The 16,925-nt window shown below is 49.8% G+C and overlaps 2 protein-coding genes across 2 annotated transcripts in view; both read left to right on the top strand.

Moving 5' to 3' along the window:
- The first annotated feature begins 575 nt into the window (after positions 1–575).
- On the top strand, positions 576–3,007 carry LOC129402066 (translation initiation factor IF-2-like). The gene is made up of 2 exons (XM_055126709.1): positions 576–600; positions 1,992–3,007. The coding sequence occupies exons 1-2, from the start codon at positions 576–578 to the stop codon at positions 3,005–3,007; spliced, it is 1,041 nt and encodes a 346-aa protein (XP_054982684.1).
- Positions 2,068–16,925, top strand: part of PAM (peptidylglycine alpha-amidating monooxygenase) — a 297,725-nt gene continuing 282,867 nt past the window's right edge. Inside the window, exon 1 of the mRNA XM_055143816.1 lies at positions 2,068–2,165. The gene's annotated coding sequence lies outside the window, so the exon portion shown is untranslated. The remainder of the gene's footprint in view (positions 2,166–16,925) is intronic.

Genomic DNA, 16,925 nt, shown 5'->3' with positions numbered 1-16,925 from the left:
AAATCGAACTGTTTGACATAACCAGTTTGGAATGCATTCTAGTATTGCAACATACTTGAATAAAATATTCCCCCTGAAAAAAAGAGCGAACAGAACCCCTCTGTTCTCAGCTAAGAATGGGTGCTCCGGTCATACTTGAGGTGTTGTGGGAAGAAGAATGCATTCTGATCTCTTCTCAGAGAAGTCTATAGGCCGCCACAACTGTCGCAGTACCCAGGAGAGGTTCTGTCCAGCCCGTTCACACTGACAAGGCATAGCTGGGAAGCTCTAAATATAGAAATCCAGCAAAGATGCTGTGTAGATCTTCCTTCCCACTTCCCCACAAAATGTCGCTTTTTTTCAAAGACAGACTAGTGACACAAACCCAGCAGAGCATCTGAGGGCTGCCACGCTTCTGCGGGACTGCTGACACTGGTGAGACAACGAAAGGAAAACAAACTGGCAGGCTGGCGGACTGGCCATTTCCATCTTTTCTGTATATATCCTAATTCTTCCTGGGGATCAAAATCTTAACCTTTTATATCCATAGTGGATGCTGACTACACACTTTTTTTTCCCCTACAAGAGTGCCCGTCATGGCGCTGGAGAGACGGTACCGCGGTTAGTCTTGCACAAGGCCTATTCGGCTCCATCCTTGACACCTCTGAAATGAGCCCCTGGGCCCAGGGCACAGAGCCAGGCGTCAGTGAGCACCACCAAGTGTGGTCCAAAAGAGCAAGCAGCCCGTGAAGACTGTCCATTAACATATAATTAAAGTAACAATGGGAAACCGAAACCGAGGGACGCAGTGCTCAGGGAGCAGGTCTGCGGACAGGGAGAGCAGGGATGCACAGGGGCTTCCCTGTGGCCTGGGCTCCCCATGGCCCAGCTTCTGGGGCAGCAGCTGGCGGGAAGGAACAGGAGAGTGTGTAATGAACCGGGGCTGGTTTGGGATGACCACCCCCCCAAGTGCAGAGCCAGGCCAGAGAAAGGCCCCTCCCCCCTGCTGCCTGTGGGTGGCAGGCAAAGGGAGGGTGATCTTGGCCTGGCTCACTCTGCTCTCCTTCCTGCATGTGGGGGTCGGGAGGGGGTGTCCCTCCAGCTTGAAATGACCAGGCAGCAGGAAGTCCTTAGCACAGTGGCCCTGTGGACTGGGAGTTGAGGCTGGCTGGCCAGTAACATCTGGTCATTTTCACTGTCATTGTTACCCACCGTCACTGTCACCCATTGTCATTGTCTCCCCACTGTCACTGTCACCCACTGTCACTGCCACCCACTGTCATTGTCACCCCACCTTCACTGTCACCCTACCATATTGTCATTCCTGACTTCTGGCTTCTGGATGCTGACTCCATCTCCAGGTTGACTTCCAGTTGTGAGGGAGTGCCTGGGGCAGTGCCCAGGGGCACCGTGATCATGACCTAAGGCTGCAGGGTTCATCCCTGACTCCAGGACCCGCAGGGGGCGGTGCAAGAGCCCCCGGGCCCACCCTCTGCGACGGACGGCGGGAGCCTTCCCAGGAGAGGGTTTGGGGCGCCCTGTCCGAGTGTCCCGCCCGCAGGGACAGAGGTGGGGGTCAGAGGAGGTGCTCCGGGGAGGCGAGGCTGGGGGCCGCCCAGAGGGGCCTGCAGTGGGCGCGCAGAGGACCCCAAACACCAGATCAAGCTCTGGACCGGGTTCCTAATGCGCAGCTCCCACCTTCTGGGGGGCCACCCCCCCCCCCGACGCCCGGGTGGGCCCGCCTAACGGGATACGGGGCTCGAGGAGCGCGGCTGGGGGCGCCTCGGGAGCAGCCCCCGCAGCACCGGGGTGAGGGGCCGCCGCGAGAAGACCCCCAGCCCGCACCGGGCCGGGACCTCGGGGCAGCGTCCCGGGATAAGGCGCAGGGGCAGGGCTGGGGTCGAGGGGTGGGCGGGAGGGGAGGTCAGGGACACGGAGGGGGAGGGGCGGGCAGGGACGGGGGCGGGGGGCAGGCGGGGGCCTGTCCCGCTCCGGCTGCTCGGGGGCCCGAGGTGCGGCGCGGAGACGACCCCCTCCCCGTCCGTCGGGGCCCGGTGGCGGGCGGCCGCGCGGGGGGCGGGGCAGGGCAGGCCCGAGCCCGGCGGAGGCGGGACCCGCCCGCCCCGCCCCGGAGCCGCCGCTGCCCGGCCCCGCTTCCGTCCGGGACTGCGCCGGCGGCCGCGCAGGTTGGTGCCGGCGGGCGGGCGGGCGGCGACTCGGGCCGGGCCGGGCCGGAGCGGGCCGAGGCCGCGCGGGGCGGGACGGGTGGGGCGGGGCGGCGGCGCCGGACACCGGCCAGACCCTCCCCGGCGGCGGGGTCGCCCGGCCGGGGCCACCAGGACTCGGCACGGAGCGTGCCCGCAGCCCGCCGCGCGCCCCCAGACTCTCCCCGCGCCACCCCGCCCGGCGCCCACACACCCCCAGATCGCGCCCCCAGACCCTCCCCGCGCCTCCACAGTCTCAGATCGCGCTCCGGACCCTCCCCGCGCCCCCACAGCCCCAGATCGCTCCCCCGGCCCCGGCTCCGCCCCCCCTCATCCCCAGATCGCGACCCCGGACCTTCCACGCGCCCCCACCCCTCCAGATCGCGCCCTCAGATCCTCCCCGCGCCCCCACACCCCGAGATCGCGCCTCCAGACCCTGCCCGACGCCCACACACCCTCAGATCGCGCCCCACATCCCCAGATCGCGCCCCCAGACCCTGCCCGGCGCCACTACCCCCCCCTTGATCGCGCGCCCGCAGAACCGTCCCGGCCCCCGCAGCGCTTCCCGCGCCCGCAGCACCCGTCCCGGGCTCCGTCCTTCCTGGGCCGGCCCCGTCCCCAACTCGGAGAACTCGGGGTCGCGGCAGGAAACTCGCCCCCGGCGCCGGGCTCCTGCGGAGACTGGCGGGCGCGGGGGGCGCGGGGGGCACGGGGGCGCGGGGTCCCCGAGCTGTCTCGGCCGGACAGAGGCCGCAGTCGCGGAGGGCGGGGCGAGCACCCACACTCGGGGTGGCGAATCGCGACCTGGGTCCTCCGGTCCCTGAGAAGGGACCCTGACGCTCCGGCCCCCGGGTCGGTTGCGCCCCCGCTTGTCCCGGGACCCAGGTCTGGGGGCCGCCGAGGTGTAATCGCGTCTCTAGGTGACCTGGCCTCTGGCTGTACTGGAATGAAAATAGTAACACTAAGCCGACCCCAAGCAGACGCTTGTTTCGGGACCGGGTCTTAATCACTCGGAGCTCGAGCTGCCCCTCGGAAGCCGGAGATAGACCCGGGTGGTCCCGCCGGCGAGCAGCGAGGACCGCGCTTGCCTCTGCCCGACGCTGGCCCGTGTCCGCGCGAACTTCAAGTTGCTGCTCCTTTTGAGCTTGCAGGAGACCTGCATTTTTATGAATCGAGTTGAAATAGTTTAGACAATCCCTTTAGACCCTAGGGAGCCTGTACCTGACCCTTGGGGAATTTCCCGGTCTTGCTAACTATGTGAAGCATTTGCCGGCAACATTAGAGTGACTTTAGGAGAAAAGGCAAGTATATGGGCAAAGAAAGCCAACTTTAGACTTCTCATTCCTGACTTATAGACAGGGTTCTTGTGCTGGCACAACCCAGTAGTACTGCTTTTTAATGTGTGTGTGTGTGTGTGTGTGTGGCGGGGGGGGGGGGGGGCGTTGCCTTGTTCTCACAGAGCTTCTAGTCTAACCTAAAATCTAAGTATTTACTTGGTGTTTTGCTTGGTTATCAAATATAGTGTAATGACTACACAGTGCAGGTTGGAATGATGTCAATACTTTATCGAAGGCGCATTCTCATCGTTATTTGGTGGCTGTTTAGTAGATTGGAACAAAATATATTGGGATATAGAGGGGATTGGAATATAGACCAAGTTCAGCCAGTGTTTTCTGAGAATGGCAAATAGTGTGGTCAAAAATGAGGAGATGTAAGTTGGAAAGAGCACGCATCCTGTATTCTTAGAATGAAACACATCCCCACGTATATGGATGTGGTAGTCAAATGTTAAAAATGAGAGAAATCTAAGTGTTAACTTTAGGCGATTAGTCCATTTATGATACCCATATGCGCTTTTCCCCTTTAGTTTTTTGGGCAAGGAAATTGTATTGCCTAAAGAAGAGAGAGAGAGTGAGAAAGTGTGTGAGAGAAAGAGAGATTGAATTTAATTTTTTGTTTTTGTTTTTCTGACCACACCAGAAGGTGCTCAGGGGACCATACGCAGTGTCAGGGATTGAAACCAGGGCGGCCACATGCAAGGCAAGTGCTCTACCCATTGCACTATTTAGAGGACCCGTAATTATTTATTTATTTTTAGTTAACATTTGAACCCTTAAAAGCCTTTACTTTGAAGAGCTCTGACATGCTTAGTGAGAGCTTTGGTTTGGTTTCATTTGCTTTAACCATCTCTATACATTTGGCTTGAGCAAAAAATGGGCAAAAATTCCACCTGTAAAGAGGACCTGGGTTGTTTCCTTCTAACTAGGTCAGAGTTGGTGAAAACCTTGATGGTTCAGATTCTCCTGCTCCCCCAAGACTTCATCCATCTGCTGGGCCTTGGGCACAGCACTGGTCTCTGATAGCTTTGCTCGGGAGCACTTTGCTGTTGGAGGGGCAGTCCTGGTGACGTGAAGTTCAATTCCCCCTGGGAACTTTTGCTCGATGGCTTTTCTGGCCCCCCTTCTCTGTGAAGCGAGATTAAAGGTTTTCTCACTATCTTGAAAACTGTGTGATCTGTTCTAGTATTTCTGACCATCGAGCCTGAAAGCTTCCTGTGTGTAAGAACTTTCCTCCCTGCCTTCCTGCCTTCCCTACTTTAGTCAGTAGAGAGGATTGTTAAATCACCTACAAATAGCTTACAAGGGTGGTGGTCGGGGGCCCCTGATGAAAGCTGTAAGTAGTGTCAGGTCTATCGGAAAGTTTCGGTGTCTTTACCCCACTGTTTACTGCACTCATCTGGAGTGTCAGACCTTCATTTCACCCAAGGTGGAACAGCTAGTGAGAGACAGGACTGTTTCCTGCTGCCTGACAATCAGTTCTATGAATTCTCGGATTCTGGGTGACCCTTTATCATTCACTAAATATCTCATGTTTGTAACTTGTGTTTAGGGAAGGATTTTAGTTTTGGTTTCTGATGAGCTCTCCCTAAGCACTGGCTTGTGTGGGCCTAGATCGCAAACCTCCAAGTCCTTCCTTCCTGTGTCTCAGGGGCAGTCACAGAAGTACCTAGTTCAAAGGGCCATTGTAAAGATCCACCAAATTCATTCATGTGGAGTGCTTGTAATATTGCTTATTCTTTAATACATATCTATGAACCTACTTCTCAAGTAGTTATTTCAGTTTTCTTTTGGTGGGTGGGTAATGGAAGGTCAACACTTAAAGTCCAGATAAATAGATACACGAATAAATAACTAAACAGTACTCATATGCTACAAACATTTTGAATTGGCCTGGGTGTTCCTTAGCTAACTTTTGATCACTTAATCCATCAGTAATATTTCTTGAGCTGCTGCTGTTCTGGGCATTTCCTTAGCAACTGGATACTTTGATGTCCAAGATTGTCCTGGCCACACTCTTATGACTTAAAACCCTGAAAGAGACACAGACTTGTCCCAGAAAAGTACACTCTCATGTGATGTGTGTAGTGTTGGGGATAATGCAGCAACGCCCAGAAGCACACAGGGTAGAATGGTGAGCATCTCTTGTGGAGGTGGATGGTACCCAGGACACATTTCTCCTGGACACTGGGTGTTAGCACCTGAAGGACTTAGGGGATTGAAATGTGTGCCAGGCCACAGGGAACAGAGCAGGATGCAGCCAGATGAAGGGAGGGGGATCACACGAAGGCAGATCACACAGCTGAGCAGGTGGGGAAGCCGGGTTTATTGGAGCTATAGGTACTCAGCCCCAGTAAGATGTGGTGCGGGGTGGACGGAAGCAGGCCAAACACATGTTGACAGGTAACCCTGAGTTTTAAAGAAGGACCTAAGGCTCATATCTTATAAACGTGAGCTCCTTCCAAATGTGAAATGACCCAGATGTTTTTAAGTCATTTTGTGGGTTCAGAGGAGACACATTTGTTGTTGAAATTCAGTACCCTGTGAGCACTTTCTGCCCTCTGCACTTAAGGGGGAGAGAGAATCTGAGTGTGGCGAAAGGAACACGTTTGAGGAGAAGCTGTGGAAGGAGGATCGGGAGGCAGGAGTCGTGTTTTCCAGAGTGGAACTTGCTAGGGAAAGTGGTATTTAGCGCTGACGCTTGTGGTGGGTGAAATCAAGAATGGAAACAAGAGATGCATGAATTGACTTCTGTGGTGGGCACATTCCAGCCACGGCAAGGGAATGTTTGGGAACGGTTACAGGAGCCATTGAAAAGCCCCAGGAGGGATGACCCTGAGAGACAGGGTTTCCCGAAAAGTTGGAGGGTGTTTGTGGGGGGCGTGGGGTGGGGAGGGGTTGGTAGTTTTAAGAAAAGCAAAGGAGGTCGGGCATTTGCCTTGTGTGTGGCCGACCAGGGTTCTATCCCAGGCATACCATGTGGTCCTCCAAGCCTGCCAGGAATGGCCCCGAGCACAGAGCCAGGAGTCAGCCTGAAGCATCGCTGGCTGTAGCCCCCAAACAAAACAAAACGCAAAGAAAGAGGATATTTCTACAGCAGGGAGGTAGTTCTGCATGGGGGCCTCTCGGCTCCTGCCTTTCTGCAGAGCAGAAGCACTGTCTGCCCTCTGCGGACTGTCTGCAGACTCGCCGGCATCTTAGCCAGCGTCAGAGGGATGGTGCAGGTGGCTGTCCACTCTAAGCAGTTAGGGCCTTTGAGCCTCTGTGCCCCCGTCTGGGATGCAGACCATTGAGTGGTAGGCATCACTGGCTTTAAAAACATTTTTTAATGGATTTTTTGCCGCTTAAGTCAAAGGACAAACTACCAAGAATCTATTGCCTGCACGAGAGAGCCTGGCAAGCTCCCCATAGTGTATTCATATCCCAAATACAGCAACAGATATATACATCCCTCTCAGAGAGCCCGGCAAGCTACTAAGAGTATCCCGCCCGCACGGCAGAGCCTGGCAAACTATCTGTGGAGTATTTGATATGCTCAAAACAGTAATGATAGGTCTCATTCCCCTGACCGTGAAGGAGCCTCCAATCGTTGGGAAAGACGAGTAAGGAGAAGTTGCTAAAATCTCAGGACTGAGTGTAATAGAGACGTTACTGGTGCCCACTCGAGTAAATTGATGAACTAGGGGATGACAGTGACACAGTGATACAGTGTTAAGTCAAAGGATGGAGGAGTGTGAAGAGGGTGGAGACATGATACAGCTTTTCCTTTTTCTCTGATCTCTCACGGTTTGTCTTCTCCTCGGAACCCGGAAGCCTTGGCCTGCTTATTAGCCTCCGAGAAGGCCAGGGTTTCCAACTCTGCACAGGTCCTTAAAGCCACTAGCTACGCTGCTCACATTTAAATAAAATATAACATCTCACAAATGTAATTCCTCAGTCCCACCAGACCCATTGCAAGTGCTTCCGAGGCCTGTGTGGCTATTGGCCTGCTCTGACGCCTAGAGACAGGCGTTTCCAGCTTTGTAGGATGTGCTCCAGGCCGCTGGTTCAGAGCTTTAGATTTTTTGTTGGGGGTGTGTGGGTGGGAAAAATTTATTCTGACAGGAGCAGTATAATGCTTGCTTCTGTCTGGTGCCTGAGCGTCCCCGTGTGCAAAGAGTACTCTGCACTGTGGATGATCTCGGGATGTTCAGATTGGGGGAAGAGTAGAAAGAGATCACCAGTGTCATGGGGTGGAAGGTCAGGGTGACGGAAGGCCCACATAACGTGTGGCTTTTCTCGAAGGCGTGCTCTGCTGGCAGCTCAGCGCATGCGCCTGGAGGAGACTGAACTCGGCACTGGCGCAGGCTTCATCGGTGGACTGTGCTTAACCAAAAGCACCACACCTACAGGTCAGCAGCAAGCTCTGGAGACGGAACAGGATCTGCAGATCCTAAACTCTCATTCAGGGAGTTTAGAAAGGGAAATGCACACGCACGCACGCACGCACACGCACACGCACACGCACACGCACACGCACACGCACACGCACACGCATGCGCACTTCCATGCCTGTAACTGACACCTCCGGGGGCCGGGAAAATCAAAGTTGCAAAGGTGTTTCCCCGGCCCTTAGGGGGAAGCCCACTTCAAAGAGGACTCGGTCCAGCCAGCCCTGGGAAGCAAAGGTTCAGCGTTTCTGTCCACCTGCTGCCACTCTCTGCAGCCGCCACAGCAGCTTATGCCCGTGTTGCATGTGCCGTGGCCTCTAGCTGGGGGGTTTCAACCCAGCGCAGCCGGGACCGTGGCAATGGGCCGAAGAGCTGAAACAGACGCCATGATGGAAGATTCTACTTTCACCGGCTGTTGCCAGGGCTAAAAAGACCCCCTCAAAAACTCCAGGGCCGTAGAATGGCCTTTTTGTGATGGAGAGACGGGGCAGTGGTGAAGGTGCTTGCCCTGCTGGTGGCTGGCCCCAGTTCCGTTCCCACACCACACGGTGCCCCGAGCACCCCCAGCACACAGCCAGAGCTGGGAGCAGCTCCCCTCGCACTTCTGAGTGATTCCCGCGTGCCCCCTCTCTCCATTTCATTTCCTTGTACCAGAAGAAACTTGCTTTAAAATAGTACTCTTTGTGTGTGCCCGGAAATATTCTGTAAAGACATGATTTTCTTTTTTCTTAATGAAATTCTGATTTTGGAAGCATTTTTTCTTGGTCACACCCAGTGCTGCTCAGAGTGCCTGGGGATAAGATGACCCGAGGGTAGCCGGCTGAGGCTGGATGGGCGCTGCACTGCCTGGGACTCGGCAAGGCACGTGACCAATCTTAGATGCCCTTGGAACATTCTAAAGGCTGAGTATCATCTTAACTGCGCTCATTCAGAATCCAGAACTTGCTAAGAGCTCTCTTGAGGAGCACTTTTTGGTGAAGAAATAAGCTAATCTCGAGGGGTGGATTTGGACCACATTCCATGAAACTCAGGGGTTACTCCTGGCTCTGTGCTCAGGAGGGACCCGGCCATACTCAGTAAGGACCTGACCTCCTGTGCTAACTTGAAGCAACATGATAATTATTGCATGTAACTGGAGACATTGAAAGGAAATGTGTGTAGGTGTGTAGGTGTTCTCTTGTTTACACTACTTATCACGTCAACAAACCCTTATTTTCACTGCACAATGAGAGCCAAGTTCTTGTGCCAGTAGGGCTTGTCCCAATTTAGAAAAGCCAGCCTCAGTTTCTGTTAGTAATGTTTAACTGCATTGGGTGCTTCCTTGCTACTTTATTAAATACACATGTATTGCACTGTGATAGCAAAAACAATTTCTGTAGGGTAGCATAGCTACTTGTACATTCTCCCCCTCTCCTGGCCACTAAATCTGATAGTTGTTCCATTTCCCCCTCTTTCTACTTCCGTGTACCACAGTCCTCATGACAGATACAGGCATATTGTCTGCCAAAGAGGCAGGGGGAGGGTGGGAAAGGGGGGGTATACCCAGAATATCGTGGTGGGGAATGTGCACTGATGGAGGGATGGGTGTTTGATCATTGTGAGATTGTAACCCAAACATGAAAGCTTGTAACTATCTCATGGAGATTCAATAAAATTTTTTTAAAAATTTTTTAAAAAGCAAGTGTAAATCTCTGCTGGTGTAAGGGATCCTGTGTCGGACCAGGCTCCAGAAAACTGACTATGGGGCATGAGGTTCAAAATTGCAGAGAAGGTGCTGGAGCGATAGTGCAGCAAGGAGGGCACTTACCTTGCATGTGGCTCACTGGGATCCGGGTTCCTAGCACCTTGAGCCCTGCCAGAAATGATCCCTGAATGCAGAGCCAGGAGAAAACCTTGAGCGTAGCCCCAAATCAAACAAACAGCAAAGGCATGAAACAAAACACCCAAATTGCAAAAAATCCTGAAGTTTATTGAGTCAAAAGAGGAAGGGTCATCAAAAGGTGAATGTTTTTGTATGACTTAGATGCGGTCATGAACAATTTTGTAATGCTCTCTCACAGTGATTCAATAATAATAATGATAATAATAATAATAATAATAATAATAAAAGGTGAATGTTTTATGGATTCTCTTCAAAATAGCATGAGCTTGGGCTCTGCTCTGCAAAAGTGCTCTCTGGTTACTCCTTAGCTGCCAGGCTGCGTGAGGGTACCCTGACATCTCATATAGGATTCTCAGAGAAGTGTCTGCTTTGCATTATCCTGGGTGTTAATTTCTTGGTATTATATTCCATTAGCTAAGCCCCTGGAGGTTATAGATTCTGCCACTGACTCAGAGACCTTTGTAGGTTGTTGATACTTTCTTTGCTGATGAGTATTATTTTCTAGTGCAGGAAGATTGTTGAGTGTTTCCCTGACTGGGCCTGTGGACAACTGTAAACAGTGTCTGACTCTCTCTGATGCATTGTGTGCAAAGTGCACTGGATTTCAATATAGCAGAGTGCAGGAGTTTCTAAAGAGTTAAAGAGGAAGCATTTCCTGACAAGTGGCAAAGGGAGACTGAGGCATCCTGTCATTCTTACCCAGACTGCATTTACATGTGCTTCTGTTCACTTCACAGAAATGGCGAGCAATGGGAACCAGTCATTGTCCATTGGACTTTAGAAGATCAGAATTGTCACCAGTTCTGTGGCAGAGCTTGGTAAATCCTCTGGAAAACTGGCCCCTGTTAAACCAGACGGAGCAGTGTAATCTGCTGTGTCCTTTGAGACAAAGCCGGGAGACTGTTTATTGCATGAGTCATTGATGGATCTCAATGAACGGAAATGACTTTAGACTGTTTTTCTTGCACATCCATTTTGTGTCTTATTTTAATAGAAGCCTAAAATAAGGAAAGAGAAACTTCTAGTCTCTTTCTTTACCCCCTCTCCACCCCAAAAACCCCAGCCCCCAAAGAATAGGGAATTGTATTACCTATATAGGATATAGGTAATTGAAGCAGTAACATCCAGGGCTAAGTTAGGAGTTGGCCTTTAACCCATGATTTTCTGTGATTGGAGAACTTTTCCCTTTGTACATTTTCTCAAGTCCCACATGAGTAACTTGAATCAGCAGTAAAGTGGGCACTTCCTGTGATAAGGCATTTCCTTCCCAGGCCTCTCTCTGCTATCTCTGTGTGCCAAATCGACGACAGCGACAACAGAATGTCTTGAAACATGTTTTCCAGAAGACTACGGACCTTGGATAGGATTTTAATCTAGGAACAGGCCAAAGAGAAGTTTCTTTGCCGAGAATGTTTCCATAGAGACAGATGAGTCAGGGAGTTGTTAATGAGAAAGCTGAGTGTGACCTTTCACCCGGGCCCGTCATCACTCACGTCCTAACTGTGTTTTCAGCAGTGTTGGAACTGGTTCTCATCTAGTTTGTCTAGTTTCTTCATGAAGCAGTCTGTCTTTTCAGCCCTCTCTGGCCAGAAAGTCAGTGCTGTTTCGAAGTTTGCATTACCTTTGTCCCCCACCACCCCCAGGCCCCGTGAACAACACCCTTCCTCTAGGCTTCATGAATATCTTTGTCTTCAGTATTGGGGGGAAGCTGTGTCATGTATTTGACCTTGAGTTTGAGCTTCCTGTGGTCCTTTTCTTTCAGTTATTCAGCAAACCTTTGTCAGGTCTCGCCGTGGACCAAGGGCTGCTCTTGACCCCGGAGACTGGCGAGGAAGCAATATGTAATCTGTGCTTTTTATCACAGGTGCAAAGAGGAGGTTGGCATTGAGTCATGACGTGCAGGTCCGTGTTCTGAACAGGGCGGTTTGACTCTGTGCGTCTCTGTAACGGAAGCCAAGCTCGTGTGAGGAGAGGCTGAGCCTGCGGAGACACTGAGAGCTGCCGTGCTAGCGAGCGCTGCCGACTGCAGGGCCAGCACAGCGGGGTAAAATCTCATAACTGCAGAAACTCAGTGGGAAACTGAGAGGAAAGAGGACACGTGGGCACCAGCCCGGGTGGGTCCGCCTGAGGTTTTACTGGCCATGCTAAGAATTTGAGTTTTGGGGGGTGGGTGTGGAGTGATTACCCAGACCATCTGCATTGTGCCCTGGGACCCCTAGGGTTGTACCCAGTAATGTTTGGTGTCCCATGTGGTGTCAGGGAGCCTAGCTCAGTCACGTGCAAAGCATGCCCCTTCACCTCTAGACTGTCTCTCCAGCCCATTTGCTTTGGGACCATGCCCTGCAGGACTCAGGACTGCTCCCAGTCAGCACAAGAGAGCCAAAGCACCCCACTGGTACCCTCAGAAGCATATTCTCCAGGCCTCTGGGCCATCTCCCCTGTCTAAGCACTTGATCTTTATTCTGAAGAAAGTGGAGAAATATTTTTTAAAGTATGGAATGGTGACCCCATATATAAGATTCCTGTTTTGATAAGTCCTCCATGCTGGACTGATTTGAAGGGTTTGGGTGGAGGGGGGCAGAGGGCAGAGTTGGAGCAATAGTTGGGGTAACTGCTGCATGAAGACAGGTAGACATGGCAGAATGCATCAGGGTGTTGTGTGGCTATACTGGGGAGTGGCATTGGAGGTGGATTAAAAGTGTTTTGGGGGGATAACATCAATTTTCCTTGGGAACAAGATAGGATTTTCTTTTATTCATTCAACAAATATGTAGGACTTTTTGTCAAGCTCCATGACAGACAAACACTTGAATAGCAAGAAGGCCAGTATCTCTGAAGTGTAGGAGGGAGGGAAGAAAGAGGTGAAGGCGGTCTCTTTCCTAGCCGCAGCTCTAGCATCGAAGTCCATCCAGTCTATCCTCTCCAGTCTTGACCAGTTTTTAAAAGCCTCATATTCCACAAACCATAATCCCTTGCAACTCCACACTAAACCGTTTTTAACCACTTGTGGTCAGTTTATTGGGAGGACCTTTCCCCGTTTGAACCCGGCCAACCCTCTCTGGATTTTCCTATCCAGCTTATTGCCAGCCTTCCCCCGATTTATTTAGACCTTCCACATAATCTCCTTTGTGTTACTTCTTTTCATCACTGCATCCTTCGCTTTTCATTAGACTCTTTCTGGCTCTTCCTTCGAAAGTTCCAAAGTTGTTATTATTCTGGCAGTTTCTTCTGGCTGCTTCTGTCTTGCATGGATTCCTGAGCCCCTCCCTCTACCCCAACTGTGTATTTTGTCTGACTTCCCCAAGTCACTTTTAGACACCCTACCTTTAAGTCCTACTGTTGCTCTAGGTAAAAACAGTTATGGTGATGTTCTTGCTCCCGCGAAAACAGTTGTCATTAATCCTGTCTCTGTCATCCCTGTCTGTGACATCGCACCCAAATGTATAACTCTGATGTTCATATTCCTTGTCACTAAGAACAGCATCAGCTTGTCCCATTTCAGTCACAGTCTGATTGGGGTGGAGTCAGGGGATAGAGCACCAAAAGTGTGTTTGAAACAAATGGAAGGCATTATTTTTAACATGTGGCCAGCCTGGCTTGGCCCCAGGCACGCCCTATGGTTATCCAAGTGCTCCAGGGGTGATCCCTTAGTGCAGAGCTACAGATAGGCTCTGAGCACGGCCAACCATGGCTTCCTATAGAAAATGAATTAAAAATCCCCAAGTTTTGGATTTTGGGTGGGCATGTTTTCTATTTTCATCTAAATTGGTTTTTCATACCAATCCCCATCACATGTGTGCGTGCGTGTGCGTGTGCATGTGTATATGTGTTATAGGAATTTGTGAGCCTTTTGAACCACTTGCCATACTCAACACATGGCAAGTGTTGAGAAAAGGAACCGCTGAAAACTAGGGCCACAAGCCAGGTGGCTGAAAGACAGACATTTGCTTCATAGACCTAGTGGCACCAAGATCATTATATGTAAAGGGCTAAGGCCCTCCAAGGAGGATCTGGAAGACACTCTCTTAGCTTCTGGTAGACAAGGTGATTCCTGGTGTTGACATTTTTTCTTGTATCTTCACCTTCCTTCTCCTCTCTGCCTGCTATAATTCTGCAGTTACTGGCTTCCAGTGTGCCCGAATGATCTAATATTAAGCCAGCCATCTCAAAGACCCGTTTCCAAATGAGATCTCATTCACAGGTACTAGAAGGTAAGGTTAGCACATATTTTAAGAGGGCACAATTCAAATCACAGCCACACAATTCAATACACATACACGAAGGAGTAAGTATGAACATGGTCAATGGCTCTGCATCGCTAGAATATTCCAAGAGGAGATGAAGTATATACATAAAAACTGGCTTCCTGTGTGGTATAGTGTATGATAAATGAAGCACTTGGTGAGGGTCTGTGTAGATTTCTGCGAGTCCTGTAACTTTTGAATATAAAATGCCAGTAGAAAAGGCAGGAGAAGGAACAAAGGATCCGAATATCTTCTTTCCAGTTATTGACAAGAACAGATTAAACTCTGCCATTTATGTGCTTATTAATCATCTCTGGTGAACATTTTTGGAATAACTAGTTTTATTGCTTTAGTTATTTTTTTGGCCTGATATGATGCTTCCGTTTGATTTTGGGGGGAAGACTGCTGGTATGGGACAAATGACCAGCTGCTTACAAAAATCTGTTATTTTGATCTTCTTAGATGTTCAACATCTAAGACGTGTTCTTCAACTGAAAAAAAATATCCTGGTAGTGAGGCTGGAACATTAGTGCAACAGGTTGGGCACTTGCCTTGCAAGTGTCTGACCCAGGTTTGGTCCCTGGCACCACATATGGTCCCCTGAGTTCTGCCAGGAGTAATCCCTGAGCTTGAGGAGAGGGGGAAGGTACTTGAAGCAAATATGATGATATTTTCTTATGTCTAGTTGACTAAGTTTAAAAAGTTGGACCATCTTTATTTTACTTTACTTTTTATTTTCTGACAGTCTGGCACAAAGATCACAAATGAGAAACCTGTTGCCAAAAGCCACTCAGATTTAAAATAGAAATGGAATATTTGATCTTTATCTGAATGAGCCATCATTCATCATCAACCATGAGAGCTTTCTTTGTACCATTACAATCCTATAGCCATGTGACAGATAATTTTTTGCTTCACCTTTATATTAGGGTTGGAGGGCTCCCAGCAGTGCTCCCCGGAGGCTGACGGGTCCTTCCTGAGAATGTCTGGACAACTAGGCCCACAGTCCAGGGCGAAGCCCCAGGAAACATGTGGTATTGCTCGGGCCAATCGGGAGTTGGAGTGGCATCAGGGTCTCAAGGGCCACACCTGGCAGTGCTCAGGGGTCCTTCGGGCCGCACTGAGCAATGCTCAGGGGATTGTGTGGTGCTGGGATCAGTGGAATATGAGAGAGGCAAGTGCCTCATCTGTGTTCACTGTCCAGCCTCTTTCACCGTTTAAAAATTGCTTCTTTATAGTTGCTTCATGAAGAGTTCCCCTAAGGGGGAAGAGTTGACAGGTGGTTTTTCACACACATATCTGCTTCTCTGTGTGTGTGTGTGTGTGTGTGTGTGATAAAAACAGTAACTTCATATTTTATTCTTTCTTATAGAAATAAATTTCCTTTTGGTATCCTATCAAGGAAATAAAGACAAATAAACCAGTTTTATCTTAATCTCCCAAACCTAACAGACATCCTTTTCCTGCAACTACTCACATAAAAAAGGACAAAATAGGATTTATTAAATTTATTGCTACCTAATCTTTTATCAGCTAACAATTATTTTTCTTTGTTGTCCTTACATAATGTTTTAGACAAATATTTTCCTTCCTAAACTTAAATACCCCAAGGTCAAATCAGTAAGTGAAGTTGATAATAATCAACCAAAAATATGTTGAAATAAGAATGTGTTAGATAGAAAATTTAATAGACTGAGCAGAAATTTAGGGGCCATAGGGCAGGGTATTTTTTTAAATGTGTGTTCAGTTCTGGACTTAGAAAAGCCCTTGTTTCTGGACACTTAGTCTTTGTCAGGGCGGGGGGAACAATAGTCTTTGTGGGGCTGGAGTGATAGTACAGAGGGTAGGGCATTTGCCTTGTACGCAGCTGACCTGGGTCCTATCCCCAGCATTCCATGTGGCACCCCAGCACTGCCAGGAGTAATTCCTGAGTAACCCCTGAGCATCTCCAGGTGTAACCCAAAAGACTAAAAAATAAAAATAGTCTTTGACTATTTTTTGTGATCTTGCACTACTGTTCCAAATGAAAATATTTATATGTACATTCTCCACGGAATGGACACCTCAGCCACACCTGGGGTCATGTGCTGTTTTGTGTAAATTTCAGCTTCCAGGGATTTGGCTGAGCTGAAGATTCAGGACCATCAGAACCTCAGTGATAGAGCTTGTCTTAATGGATTCCCAAAGTCTCCCCTGTAATCCAGCATGTACTGATACACAGTTAAACACTACAAGGCTTTTTGCAGGTGGTTAGGAATATGGAGGGTCAGATGACCTTGGGTCCGAACATTTATCAGCTCTGAATTCAGACATGTGGCTGACCCGTGCTAGGCCTTAGTTTTCTCCTTAAACAAATAATAAGAGTGGTGATAATAATAACCAGCCCTAGGATGTTTACGAAGCCTCAGATGCTCTTCCAAATGTTGCCATAGATTGTGCATATGTTTAATTTTCAGAGCAACCTGTGAGGTAGTTGCTGCTATTATTTCCATTTATCAATAAGGACAATTAGAAAGAGAATTTAGAGGAATCTGCCCAGGTCACATACGGGTCTTAAGTGCCTAGGCCAGAATTTGAACCCGGATTCAGCGTTGCTGTGGGGATGAATGAGCTTCTCAGGTAATATGCTTTGACCAGAGTTTGGCACATTGTAAGTCCTTGCTCCAGGGCTACTACTACTATGATGGCAACTTAATACTATTAATTTTAATACTGTCCACTTTAATTCATAACTAGGCATATTCTAATGATCACTTTCCCCAGACACTTGCTATAGACTTTGAAAAATGGCTTTAATAGTGTCTCTCTGTTTGTTTCTTTCCCCTCTTTAATTTTCTGCAATAATGTCC

This window comes from Sorex araneus, chromosome 1 (genome assembly GCF_027595985.1).
Source record: "Sorex araneus isolate mSorAra2 chromosome 1, mSorAra2.pri, whole genome shotgun sequence".
Taxonomy (NCBI): domain Eukaryota; kingdom Metazoa; phylum Chordata; class Mammalia; order Eulipotyphla; family Soricidae; genus Sorex; species Sorex araneus.
The sequence above is the reverse complement of the archived record's forward strand: the minus strand, read 5'-3'. Positions and strand labels throughout refer to the sequence as shown.

What these genes read in the sequence shown, in the direction of transcription:
- LOC129402066 (XM_055126709.1), top strand. Translation starts at nt 576, where the DNA reads ATGGCGCTGGAGAGACGGTACCGCG. An exon ending in GCTGGAGAGACGGTACCGCG is followed by an intron (nt 601 to 1,991) that starts GTTAGTCTTGCA and finishes CGGGGGCCCGAG; the next exon opens with GTGCGGCGCGGAGACGACCC.